Raw genomic sequence first — 14,695 nt, 5'->3', positions numbered from 1 at the left:
CGAGTATCTAGTATTAGATTCCGGAAAAGGGAAATGACGTTGATGTGAAATATAATTATCTCCCTTTTAACACAGAAATACTCATAATTTCACTGTATCTTCTAGATCCAACGTATTTCCGCTGTGTTTCTAACATAGTGTTCGGGTATTTATGAATCCTGATCGGATTGTGCACAAATACAATTATGTTTTCATGTTTTAAAATAAATGTTCATGTAGCTGTCCCTTCTGTGTATGTAAAATGTTCCAACGTTGGAGATTTGTTACGATGTTAGGGTGGGGTATATAACTGTGAATGAACCATCTCTTGGGGAGATGGGGATTTCATAGTATGTTTGCTTTATTCTGCATCGTAGCTAGACGCACACGCCGTAGTCTCCAATGGAAATATGTATGTCTGTTTGTATCTCTGTGTATATGGTTGTTCACACATATGTATCTCCCTATATATAAAATAATTGACTGTGAACGAGTATCTAGTAATAGATTCCGGAAAAAGAAAATGACGTTGATGTGAAATATGATATCCCTTTAAACACAAACATACTCATAATTTCACTGTATCTTCTAGATCCAACGTATTTCCGCTGTGTTTCTTGCATAGTGTAGGGTATTTAAACTATTTATGAATCCTTATCGGATCGTGGCCAAATACAACTATGGTTTCATGTTTGAAAATAAATGTTCATGTAACTGTCCCTTCTGTGTATGTAAAATGTTCCAACGTTGGAGATGTGTTACGGTGTTAGGATGGGGTATATATCTGTGAATGAACCATCTGTTTTGGGGATGGGGATTTCATAGTATGTTTGCTTCATTCTTCATCGTAGCTAGGCGCACACACCGTAGTCTCCAATGGAAATATGTATGTCTGTTTGTATGTCTCTGTATCTGGTTGTTCACACATATGTTTCTTTTATATATAAAATAATTGACTGTGAACGAGTATTAATAGATTCCGGAAAAAGGAAATGACGTTGATGTGAAATATAATTATCTCCCTTAAGCATCAAAATACTCATAATTTCACTGTATCTTCTATATCTAACGTATTTCCGTTGTGTGTCTAACATAGTGTTAGGGTATTAATGAATCATGATCGGATCGTGCCCAAATACAACTATGGTTTCATGTTTGAACATAAATGTTCATGATACTGTCTCTTATGTGTATGTAAAATGTTCCAACGTTGGAGATGTGTTACGGTGTTAGGATGGGGTATATAACTGTGAATGAACCTTTGAATCTTTTTGGAGATGGGGATTTCATAGTATGTTTGCTTCGTTTTGCATCGTAGCTAGGCGAACACGCCGTAGTCTCCAATGTAAATATGTATGTCTGTTTGTATGTCTGTGTATCTGGTTGTTCACACATATGTTTCTCCAAATATATAACAAAGTCGCTTCTAGTCGTTTATAAAAAAATAACACGCGTTGATTAAATTTGTCGTAGCAAATATACAATAAAATCAATAATAGAATTAATTATGCTTTAAATTTTCAATTATATATGCATTTATGAAATAAAATACACAAACTCGACTGCGATACATATTCGTTATTATATAGAATGGTTCATTTCTAGGCAACGATATCGATTAAACCCCGTAAAAACAAGTCAATATAACAAATAAGAAAACCTGATGACATTTGTATCGTCACATGTGATGTCAATCCCAAAAGTGGCAACACCATTTCCAAAATTAATGAACAAATAGAAGAACTAGTCATACCTCAACAATACAATTTTGTTATATATAACATGGTACCACTCATAGAATGACGTTTTACATTAAGGTTCTCATATCCCAAATAAAATAAAGAAGCAATGTTTATTCACCGCACCAATGGAGTCAGTTTTTGGAACAGAATTAAAGATCAATGGAATATGCCTTGTTGGTGCAATGTTTGGACATGAAAGTCTGTTTAAGTCGGTGATTCATTGCTCTGGTATATGCTAGTGACTATAACGTGATAATCAAAATGTTTGAAAGATTCAGTTCTACTGGAGTTTTTACTTTGCGCTTCAGGATTATCATTCGACTCAGGATGTTTGACTGAGTCTTTGATGTTGACATTGTTATCAATAATGTTTTTCTTCGATGCTATCTCCTCAACAGTTGTGCTCGGTATTACCTTTTCGTCATGAACAACGATATCGTTTGATTTTTCTTCTTCTGGACTTATATGTATACCATCAGTGTGTGCCTGTGGAGTTGGATGCCCATTGCTGCAAAGTGTATTGCGTGCGTCTTTTATCGCTTCAATTCAATATCTCATGCTATTATAAATATCTGGTAACTCTTCATTCACTTTTGTAGCCAAGAAGTTAACTAGCGCATCTTTATACCGCTTATAACCAAGATCACCGAGGCTCATAACAATAATTGGTAAAAGACGGATTTCATCAACTGATCTGGAAAAGTCAAAAGAATATGGTTAATTTAATGGACAGAATACAGTCCCAGTACATGAAAGGTTTTGTGGAGTGGGGAAAATATACCGGTAATCATTTTAACCCCACACAACGTATTGCAAACACAGTTTGCTGATAATAATTTTATTGTGTTTATATCAATAAAATGACGAGATCTTTTAATTACAAGTTACTTATAAACTTTGCAATTTTGCAAACAAAAAGGTTAGTAAACTTATATTCATTATTATAATTTCTCTATTTTACAATTATATACTTCTCAGATGTTATTACATTGGTACCAACGAAGTGATTAAATCAATAATATCCACCACTGCATCTATGTTAATGTACATATATGTATATTCAAACGTTACAGCGATTAGCAAATAATAACACGATTATAAATGCAATGTTTGAAAACGTGAACATGTAAAATCAGGCTGATATATAGAAACCGGATCAACTATGTATTGATAAATGTTAAAACTTTTGTTTTGTCTACTTTCCAATAGTATTCAGCTGAAAATGAATATTTGAAATGTAGTGAGTGTTTTATAAAATGGAGAACCACTGACATAAATTAACAAAATTCCAATACTGACTTTCGCCGACTTTTCTAAATAATTTAAATAACATAGATTAGTCTTAATAAATTTTAATTACCGCATCTGCATATTTTGGGGTATTTTGATAGCTTTTATCCGAGGATTCTATCTCATTTTCTTCTTTCGCTGACGTATGGTCAGATTTGCTGTCTTCAACCTCTGTGATTTTCGGTGGTTCCCCCGTCTTCGCCACTGCATCAATACCTGCAACCATGCCACTCTGCTCTGCCAATTTGTTTTCTGAGTTATTTGATTTAACATTACCGAACTCATCAAAGTTTTCGGGGTTTTCGCACGTCTCTTGCCACAGTTCATACATCTCAGTCATTTCGCTGTGGTCTTTGATGGCATTTATCCAATAGTTCATACTGTCAGCGTTCAGGTTAGACAAATTTTTAGTTATAACCGCCTCCGCAATTATGAACTTTACAAGCGGTTTTTGGTATCTGTCGTACCCTAGTTCTCCAATACTTTTAAGTATTCTTGTTATTCGAAGGTAGTTGTGAAAGGACCTGTATTCAAATGTTACGATTATTGTAAGTTAAATGTAACCCAGCGGTTTAAGTATATCGTTTATGTGTTTTATTAGCCTCAGTATGGCTTTATATCTCAATGAAAAATATTTTAATTACCGTTCTTACAATATTTTGATTGTCCGTAAACACCATTTAATTATATTGTGTACGCTGCGTTGTTAAAAACAATACGTAATATGAGCGATGTTTGTATTGTCCTCAGATATTACCCTTATGTTTAGCGATATTCAAAATAAAACTGTTAGAGTCATAAAAGAACATTTAAAATATTTTGAACAGAAAAACTAATATGGTTCTCAAACATTGAGTTAAATACCTGTTTAGGTGTTCAAATCTTTCTACCCAGTTGGCTTCGCATCTACGTATCTTTCCACTTGTCTCATCAACAAGATCCATTCCGTAGAAATTCAGCATCATTTTATACGCACGAAGAACTCGATCAAGTGTTTCTTTGTTATTCCGTATTTCCTGATAAAATCATAAGATACGTAAAGAAAATATTTCGACCATTGATTATCATCATACATATAACTTTTTTTAACTATGATGTCCTGCAATAAAACATGTTCGCTTAATATATCCAGATATTTTCTTAATTATTGTGGCATTTAAGATTCATAAAATTCAAAATAAAACTTTTCATTTATTTTTGTATATTTAAGGTTAACGTTTTTTTGACAGAATACTATGGTTTTACATATTTTGTAATATGTTGCATGTTGAAGCATTGTGTTAAATAATAAATTAGTCATATTTGAAATGAATTTGTTTGTATATAGTACCAATTCTAAAACGTATCGTAATTTGTATTTCTTGCCAGACATTTTACGGATAAATACATGATACTTGAAAATATCTCCAATCTTAAGATGCCAAGTGTTAGAGATATTGAGAAAGGATAAAGCTCAAGAAAACACTATCATGAGAGAAGTTCTTATTCGGCAGTCTTTCATTTAAGGCAAACGGTCGATCGCATAGACAATACAAGATGATATTAACAATACGACATTTAACATAGATTATAGGGTCGAGATGGTCCTTAAGCACTAAACAAGGTTCACGGACACAAGGTTTTGAAGGCCTGACATGACTAAAGTTACGAACTGAGTGAAATAATAATAGAATATACCTAAATGAACAAGAAGTGTATCCATAGGGCATATTTAACACTCCGCCCCATTAAACTTTTCTCTAAACTCCGCATATGTCAAACACTAGCTGTTTATGTCTAAACGTTCCTTTTTACCTTTATGTGAGACTTTGTCCTGTGAGTAAATAAGAAAGGATAAACACGCTACACGCATTCCCCTGATAGTAAAAAATTGTTCAAATTCAATAATGAATAAAAACGTCCCAGCATGGAAAAGCTGTTTGTTAGCCATATTTGAACTTTGACCTCTAATTACCATCCTGACTTTTTAAGTAGAGTAACACTTTTGACACACAAAATGCCGTGTCCTTACGGTTGTCATAAGTGATAAGGTATCTTAAATAGCATGGCACGTTGCCAAGAAAAGTCTGAATAAGCTTTGGTATTGCAAATTTGACAAGTGACCTTAACCTGTGAGGTATGGAAACGAGTTAACACGTCTTCTCAATATGAATTGTGGTGTGCCCAATTTTTTAACAATCCATCAATATATGGTACCGTTATTGCTAAGAAAGGAGATTTCAAGCTTGTATATGCCCATTTTGACTTTTATTCTATAAGTATTACTTTAAACTTTCAGATAAAGAGACGGTTTCCACACAAAATGCCCTCTCCTCATGGTAACCTTTTGTAGTATTTATATTAAAATATTATTATGAATGACACATTTACATTCCGAACAAGCTGTTTCATTGCTTAACTTGATCTTTGTTCTTTTAATGGTTATAATAACGTCTGAGGTAAAAATCGACTTGTCGTCTTAAGGTGGATAGCAATTGTATGAAGTAATTTGAAAATCCACAAATACATGGAAACGTTATAGTGGAGGCAGGACATAATAAGATGTTTTATAGCCAAAGTTGACTTTTGACCGATACGTGTGCACTCGAAATTTGAGGTAGAAAGACCGTTGATATACGCAAAACGATTGTTTACTTTTCTACAAGTTATACAAATTTCCTCTATATATTAAGCTGTATTGGCTTACACGGGATTTTTCAGAGATTTTAAATCCTAATTCGACCTTATACCTTGAAATTGAACTTTGATAAAGGAACTTGGGTGCTACACTTCGTCTTATAATGGTGGACATATGTGCAAAGATATTTCAAAATCCATCAATTGTTGCAGAGGTATGTTTGAAACGGGAAACTATACACAGACATAAAAGACAAAAGGACGAACATGTCGACTGCTATATGCCGCCTTTTTCGAATGGGAGCATACAACAGTTGAACCTCGAATGACAATAGCACACACATAATACAAATAAGTAAATTAAACCATCATAACTACATTCTCCTAAGTTATGACTAAAGTCTTAACGAGGTTTTTTAAGAGTTGACCTGGTGACGTAGTTTTAACGCACTTGACCCAGATTTCACATAGATATTTTTTAAGATAAACACTAACACCAAGATTCCTTAAGATTGAGTCATACAAATGGCATCGAGTGGTAGCTTCGAACCAGGTGACATAGTTTTTAGACGCACTTGCACAGATTTTAATCTCGCCCAATATAATGTCAAAGTTGTATCAATATTAAATAACTTTTTCCTCACGAGTAGTAATTTTGTTTCTCAGATTTGACTTGAAGGCTTATTTTTGACGCACATGACTCAAAATCGAAATCGGGCTACATGTATTTATAGTCCGAATCACATTCTGTTTAGGTTTCATCGATATTTCCCTAACTGAGACATTCAGAGTGATAACAACGTTTTTTCTAAGATTTGAAATTACCTTACCTTTTATTACGCACGTGACCAAGATTAGAACTCTTCCTAGATAAATGGTAAGGAAAAAGTTTCAAAACATTGGAAGAAAACTGTGATAACGTATTGAAAGACTGCACAACGACAAACACCGGAAATAGCTCACCTGGAGCACTTCGTGCTTTGGTAATCTTAAAATTATAAAAGCATCGGTTTTGACCGATCTATAAAAAGCTTTAGGGTCTAAACCGTTGACCATTGCTTGTTACCTCCGCTTCGTATGGAAACAGTTCTTGTGCAGAATAGTTCAAACCAGATGACTCCGGAATCGGAAACAACCTAAAAAGGTAAGTTAAATACATTCATGTGGTAAATAAAGTGTCTTCATTGTAAATCAAAGGTTATTGGTTCGAATATATTTAAAGAGCGCTTATGAGATACTTCCGCTCTTAATAATATGACATCAATTAACCATGTTTTACTTTTTTTATAAAATCATGAAATTTTTAAACGGTTGCCACATGATACACATACAAATATTGTCATTTGTATGAGTATGATTTTTTATCTTATGTGATTAATGTTAAAATATAACCAGTGGGCACTTAATAAATAATTTTAAGTATTAACCGTGTATCACTGCCCTTGAATTTAAATAGTTTTCAAATGAAAACAAATGCATTGCAATGTAATAAGTGAATGGGTTAAAGCCACACACTTTTAAATGAAATACATAAATCAACACATATAGATGCAATTTGAAAGTGTGCAATATTGTTATTAAATCTATAGCCTAGTAAGCAAGTAATTTATTTATTTTTTACATTTTAAAAAACAAAAGTAGGATTTCTATACGTATACGTCCATTTCGACAAACGCGATTATTTTAAAGTTTTAAAGCGTAAAAAAGACGGATTTCTACCTTTGATACACCAGATATATTATAATTGGCATACATAAAATTAAATCTATAGCCTTGTAAGCAAGTAATTTAATATTTTTCAAACGGTCCCTCTTTTAAAACCGAAAGTAGGATTCCTAGACGTATACGTCCATTTCGACAAATGCGATTATTTCTACGTATAAAGCGCAAAAAAGACGGATTTGTACTTTGGAACCACCAGTTATATTCTAATTGGCATAGATAAAATATGTTTATTTATTATACTTAAATTTACTCTGCCATTCATTTCATTTCAAGGTGTGTGGCTTTAATGATCAACAATATTTTGTAACATACCACTGAATGTACGAATGCCCGTTTTCTAATTTTTTATAATCGCCGTGCCATTTTAACATTTCTTCAATATCACTGCCTGAAATGAGAGGTATTAAGATAAATAAAGTTTGATGATTGTAAGTTATTAAAATATGTAAAAAAAAACACCTCACATGTCAATTACACAAACAATAAAAACGATATATAGTTTTTTTGTGTTGATCTGACGACGTTAAGCTCGAAGAGAATTGCTAGATTTCAAATGTGAAATAAACTATAATTATCGCTTATTTTTATAGAACACCAGTAACGAGTTTTACCTGTTCGTGAAAACTGTATACAGCATGGCCGATACGTTTAAACTTGATAAAATATAGTTCTAAATTTAATAGTTCACCAAACAAATTTATCACAGAAACGCAGTGTGCAACTGTAGCTGCACCAGATCAAATCACGTTTATATTTACAAATAAAATAAACAAGTTATTTGAAGGTAAATAAACAGCTTTAACAATGTCGTTCAGATCATAATTATGTAAAATGAAAGACAAACTCTATGGTATAAAAATATAAACATTAATTATATATGTTGAATTCGATTCAGAATTAAGAGCTAATGACATCCAGTTTTATTTGAATTTTTGAAATTAAAATGCAACAAAATTATTTAAGGACAGTACAAATTGTAAGCCCATAACACGCATTACATTTAGTACATGTGGGTGCCCAATGCGCACTAACATTATTTATTTCAGACTTTATCACTTGCTTTGTCTTATCTATTAATTTGTTGAACCATTGTTTAAAATAGTGCCGAGCTTTTATAGCAATTCTTAGCATTTAAAGATATGTAAAAAAAACAATACCGACAGTTCGTAAAATATACCTGGAAACGGCTTAGACGCAATTTCATTTCTGTAAAACTTGAGGTTGTCTTCACGGCGTTCGGGGACTTTCTAAAAAGAGAATAAATAATAATAACACATATGTTTTTAACAAATAGTCACCGCATAGTGTGTTAATTTCCTGAAACGGATATAAGTACTTGAATCTCGTTTATGTTTAACTGATTATTATTAATTCGAGACATTTTGATACGTTTGCCAAAATATTTTCATATACAGGGGTCAATAGAACGAATCAATAAACATTAATAAAATATCATCAGCTCTAAACACATATAGGAGACATTACTTAATAAAAATACACATCTAGTATCGTAACGTGTTTGTCAGATTTACAACCTACTTCGTCATATGCCACAGATTTTTCGGTAGGTTTTGTAGCATCTGAACTATCGGAAGTTTCATAATCTGGTTGTTTTGAAGGAATGATTGGAATTGGTTCCGTTTTTGTACTCATTCCCAATGCTGCACCTGATTCGTTGGAAAGGCCTGCAATAGCTGATGAGTGTGGCGTTCCTTCTATTGTACCAGGCATTTCGTTAGAAGACTGATCCAAAACACGTTTTACTGTATCATCAGGTTCTTCCTTAGAAATGGTTTCTAGGGTTTTCGGAAAGTTTTCCAGATTTGTAATTGGTTCTTTGGTTTGGTTGCTGTTATATGGTTCGTGTTCATCTGCCGATCGTGTTGTCAGATTTTCTTTCGTCGTGTTATCCTCTTCAGCCTCCTCATTTTCCGAATCTTTGACAGAAGAAGCATGTAATGGTGTGACACGTGTGGTTCCTTTGCTTATATAACCTGTTTTCTCCATAGTTCCAACACTTAAGTCAACGAATGAACCATCTACCTGATTATCCAATTCTTTAGATACAACATTTGGCATTGTCATGACAGACTTAGGTTCTTCTTTTATACAACCTGTTCCCTCCATAGGTCCACCGATAAAGTCAACGGATGTACTATTATTATATTGGAAAGCTTTATTTGTATCAGCCTGTCTACTTGGTTTGTTCTGCAAGATGAAACACAAACTGCTGTTTATGATAGTTTCTAAAATTAATGGTGGACGGTTGATGTATAAATCTTCACGCAGTTACTTATCCAATTCCTTCACTTGACCATTGGATACTTTCGATGACAAGTTTTTGGATATGTGTTTCCTTTATTATTGAGTTGGTTTCCTTTTAACTTGTTTATTTTTCCGTGGTTAACGATTGCAAACCATATAAAGCATCGTTGGATTGTCTTATTGGTTTATTTCACATCCTCAAGCATTACTCAGATTTGATCTATTGTCATGTACTAGTACAACCACACGTCGCTTTGTTAAGTAACCCTTCGGCTATGGTTAATAAACAAAAACGTTTAGGTTTAAAAGTCCCTTACTTACATGTTTATTTGCCTATGTGATGATATACCTTAGCATGATCCAATTTAGGAATAAAAATATAATCTAAGTATCAACGAAAGTGTTAAAATGTGTGTGAAAAAATTCGAGCCATCATGCTAATAGCGAAATACATATTTGTAATGAGGTATTCTTCGTTATCTGATTTTTTATAGAGCTAAACATGATTTTCTCTTTGCTAAATCTCATTGAACTGTGGGGACTTAAAACGTTGTTTCTATTACACATTACACACTCTATGGGAATCAGTTTGAGTACATTCAATTTAAATAGTAATACAATACAACATTGAGTCATTTCAATATATGAACAATTAATATCTCCATTGTAAACCAGAGCTCATCACCCAGACGCACGTTGTTTTCTTTCACCGTGTTTGGTATAGGGCAAACAATCGCTGCGATTGACTTTAATTGGGAAACAGGTACAGTTGTTTTTGTGCTTATAAATACAATTAAAAATAGTTAAATATTAACGATGCTTTGAATATTATATTTACAGGCCTTTTCCGCTCCTTTTTGGAAAAAGCCACACTGGAATTTCGGGAATTTTGCGTCGTGATAAATCCCATTTTGGGAAAATATTATTCGCAAAACTGGCTCAATTGGGAAACATAATCGCATGTAAACAGTGTTTCTTATATTTCAAAGAAGCTTTTAACTGGTAAATAACAACTATTTTGCCAACATTTAATTAAAATTTTACGAAATATTATGAACATGTGGGATAAGTGCAGGGTTTTTAATCTGATTTTGGGGAAAGGGCCTAGCCTTTTTTGAGGGGAAAAAAATCGCGCGAAACGCCGGATTTTGGGGAAAATAAGGAAAGTCTTAAATAATCAATTTAACATATGTTACTGTTTTTAAAACAAATTCAAGGCAACAGATAATTCAATTATGCAATATTTTTCTATTTTCTACACTGGATCAAGTTAACTTTTATATTTAAAGGTTTAAAAAAATATTTTTATTTTGGAATTAGGATTCTTTTTTCAATTGGGAAAAAACAACCAGATTTGCATTGGGAATGGGGCCGAAATTCGGACCCGTGGCATAGGGCGGAAAAGGCCTGATTTACCAAGGTTCAACTTATTAGATATGGGAATGAACTAAATGTTGCAATTTTTTTTTCCATTTTGTTAAACCTTCAATTGGGAATATAATGAAGTTATCTGGGGAAAAAGTACGCATTTTCAGTTCGGCATTATGACGGGATTTTTTTGCCCAAATGTAAGAACAAATGCTCTATTATGGCCAAAATAGTATTTAATTTGAAACATGCGTCTAAACTTATAGAAAACAAATACCTCTGTGTAAGTTCTATTCAAGCTTCAAATTGAATTTGTCCCACAAACGATACTTATAACCTTGCTAACCCGTACCAGGTCGAAATCGAAAGTAAAGGTTCTCGAGTCAATTAGTACAAAAGTAACACTCATATAGCATGCATGATATTTTAAGCATTTTAAACGCTGTACGAAAGGTTTTTATCGATGAAAGCATATCGTACAATGTCAATTGTGTACTTGATGATTTTCAATAAACCTTTACCCCTTATCGACAAATAGCATTTCGATAGTATCCAAAAATTAGCGTTTTATTTATAAGTCTCTTCTCCTCTTTATATCAGCATATTGAAAAATGCATTTTGCATTAAGTATGACACACCATTCTTCCAGTATATTTAAATTTTCTGTAACTAAAGTTTATCTTTTATGCATTATTATTCAACATAAAATGATAAAGCTTCTGTTATGTTGCACTGCTCTAAATAAAACAATACCAAAGAATTATTTAGAAAGTGCTTCCAAATCCTTCGAACACTGACACTCATGAATTTTAAAGTTGCCAATTAACAGTTAAAAATCACTTAACTATAAATGATTTAATTAAACAAAGCTTGTGTAGTTTACATTTCTGTGTCGTGTAATATTGTGTGAAGTCTTTATGTTCAGCTTGAAAACGAAATCGAAAGAAGACGTGTACTGCGTGTTATACATATAACGAAATCGAAAGTAGGCAGTTTGTTTGTGTTTGAAATATAGCGAAATCGAAATTAGACTTTTCCCTTGTAATGTTTTTACAATTAGAACAACATACAAACATACAAATGCATAGCATTTCTATATTTCATTTAATCATAATTATATAAACATATTCCACGTTTTACTTAAATCGAAATATTCCATAATATTCACCAATATTTAATGTTTTGTGCATGATAAAGTACGTTTTAGTGAAAAGCTTACACAAACAACTTTTAACGACATATGATTTGTGTTTGTGTACGAATTCTACTTTATTGTCACTACGCTCATAAACATATATGACAATATTATGCTTGCAAACTTAAATGTAATACATTTCAAGCATTCACTAACCCTATCACAATACGTATCCGTGCGATTGCGTTCACAAGAACAAAAACATTGTAGGATAGCAAACAGATAAATCATTACATCGATACAAGTGATCACTGTTTAATATGTCCATGAATTAATGTAACACATGTACACGTTTTATGACGTATCCCATTCAAAAATGAATAAGAAACAATTTAGTTAAAATAACAGTTTATTAAGTTTTACTTTCGATTTCTTCCCTTGAAACTTTTTAAAGATTCGTGAGAATTTAATTGCCCTAATCCTTCATTCTTCTGATAAAAAACATGTATAAAAAGTAAAAGTTTCGAATTTACCTTTGAAGAACCAGTTCCCATTTTAAAATGTTTAATAACTGAGAATAATGTACACCGCAATCAAGTTTACTTCCCTGTCATTAAATCACCGTTTAAAGGTATGAGATCAAATCATGCTCTCTCAAATACAGATACAATTCAGGTATTCAGATAAATACAATCGACACAAGCTGTGAAGTATTTATAGCTTTGTATTTTAGTAACTAAATTACACTGACACGACCCCCCCCCCCCCCCCGATATTATTGGCGTCGCACTGAAGTGCGGCGACTAGTATGTAATACGTTTTTTTTCGCTTATGGGAGGAGAAGTTATTTTACGGATCAGTGTATATATTTTTGTTGTCAGAATATCTTGCATAGTGATGTTTTTTTGTGTAAATTAGTGTAAATAAGTACTGCATTTGTGCCTATTACATTTACTACAACATTTATTGCCAATAATGCAAAGCTAATTCTTTTAATTAATAACTGATCACAGGGGAAAGATCACAGGGACTGGGCAAATACGCGAACCGGTGAAACTTTCTGTTTTAGTATAAAAACAAAACTTCTTTGTTCCACTTTCCTAGCAAACACCTAGTAACTAACAAAGGCGCTATAGAGCGCGAAGCGCGACACGTATTATTAATTGTAATAATGAGTCTTGATAAAGGAAGCAGCCGCTTATCAATGAGGAGCACAATCACAGCACCTCAGTCTCATAACTATCAAGTCCTCCTACAGGTTTTTTTAAGAACCACTTATAGAAGGCCGCAGGCCTGATCCGTATCTTGCCAGTGGTATGGACCCTTTGGTATGGACCTTTAACCCCGCTAACTATCCAGCGTTTAAACTTCCGGGTTTACATTTAAACCGACTATTAATAGCTTATTAATATCTTAGTTAGAAGGTGATTTTCAAGCGGTTCCGTAGTGTAGTGGTTACACGATCGCTTCATATGTGAGAGGCCCAAGGTTCGAGCCCCAGTAGAATCAAATTATTTTATTTGTGTTCTATGTTAACTTTTTGTTTTGATGTAGACATTTTAGTTTAAACTAGAAATGGCGCGGCAGAGGCCGACGCGTATCCCCACGCCGCATGTTTGACCCAGGGGCGCCCCAGGGTTGGTAATGGGGCCATGCATAGTTGAGATTGACCGTATTGTTAAAAGAGAAGTTCAGTATCAATTAGAAGTGAATCGGTGGAGAAATGAAGAAGTTATTGTAAAAGGTAATTTTGGGTGACTGTGGTCTATGTGGGTGGGGCGCCCCAGGGTTGGTAATGGGGCCATTCATATTTGAGATTGACCGTATTGTCAAAAGAGAAGTTCATTATCAATTAGAAGTGAATCGGTGTAGAAATGAAGAAATTATAGTAAAAGGCAATTTTTTGGTGGTTGTGGCCTATGTTGGCGGGGCGCCCCAGGGTTGGTAATGGGGCCATGCATAGTTGAGATTGACCGTATTGTCATAAGAGGGGTTCAGTGTCAATTTGAAGTGAATCGGTGTAGAAATGAAGAAATTATAGTATAAGGCAATTTTTTGGTGGGTGTGGTCTATGTCGGCGGGGCGCCCCAGGGTTGGTAATGGGGCCATGCATAGTTGAGATTGACCGTATTTTCATAAGAGAGGTTCAGTATCAATTTGAAGTGAATCGGTGTAGAAATGAAGAAATTATTGTAAAAGGCAATTTTGGGTGGGTGTGGTCTATGTGGGCGGGGTGCCCCAGGGTTGGTAATGGGGCCATGCATAGTTGAGATTGACCGTATTGTCATAAGAGAGGTTCAGTATCAATTTGAAGTGAATCGGTGTAGAAATGAAGAAATTATAGTAAAAGGCAATTTTGGAAGGGTGTGGTCTATGTGGGCGGGGCGCCCCAGTGTTGGTAATGGGACCATGCATAGTTTTGATTGACCGTATTGTCATAAGAGTGGTTCAGTATCAATTTGAAGTAAATCGGTGTAGAAATAAAGAAGTTAATGTACAATGACCTAAAGAAATTAGTGAAAATCTCTGACCCGGCCCCACCCCAACACCCATAACTTTTGACCCAGGGGTCAGA

General features: G+C 33.7%; 1 protein-coding gene across 7 annotated transcripts; it reads right to left on the bottom strand.

Annotated features, from left to right (window-relative positions):
* Positions 1-1,475: 1,475 nt before the first annotated feature.
* Positions 1,476-12,936, bottom strand: LOC127846951 (opioid growth factor receptor-like protein 1). Of its 7 annotated transcripts, none has more exons than XM_052378402.1 (8): positions 12,654-12,936; positions 8,892-9,890; positions 8,530-8,599; positions 7,665-7,740; positions 6,694-6,763; positions 3,876-4,027; positions 3,082-3,535; positions 1,476-2,415 (listed from the first exon to the last, which is right to left on the bottom strand). In XM_052378402.1, exons 2-8 carry the CDS (start codon positions 9,477-9,479, stop codon positions 2,407-2,409), a joined length of 1,419 nt encoding a protein of 472 aa, XP_052234362.1. In that variant the 5' UTR covers positions 9,480-9,890; positions 12,654-12,936; the 3' UTR covers positions 1,476-2,406. The 7 variants fall into 7 exon arrangements, with proteins under 7 accessions (XP_052234362.1, XP_052234365.1, XP_052234361.1 ...); XM_052378405.1 differs by having other exon boundaries at positions 8,892-9,850; XM_052378401.1 differs by having other exon boundaries at positions 8,892-9,560.
* Positions 12,937-14,695: the final 1,759 nt, after the last annotated feature.

The sequence above is a fragment of the Dreissena polymorpha genome, chromosome 10 (genome assembly GCF_020536995.1).
Source record: "Dreissena polymorpha isolate Duluth1 chromosome 10, UMN_Dpol_1.0, whole genome shotgun sequence".
In the NCBI taxonomy this organism is placed as follows: Eukaryota; Metazoa; Mollusca; class Bivalvia; order Myida; family Dreissenidae; genus Dreissena; species Dreissena polymorpha.
This window is presented reverse-complemented; position numbering and strand designations above follow the sequence as displayed.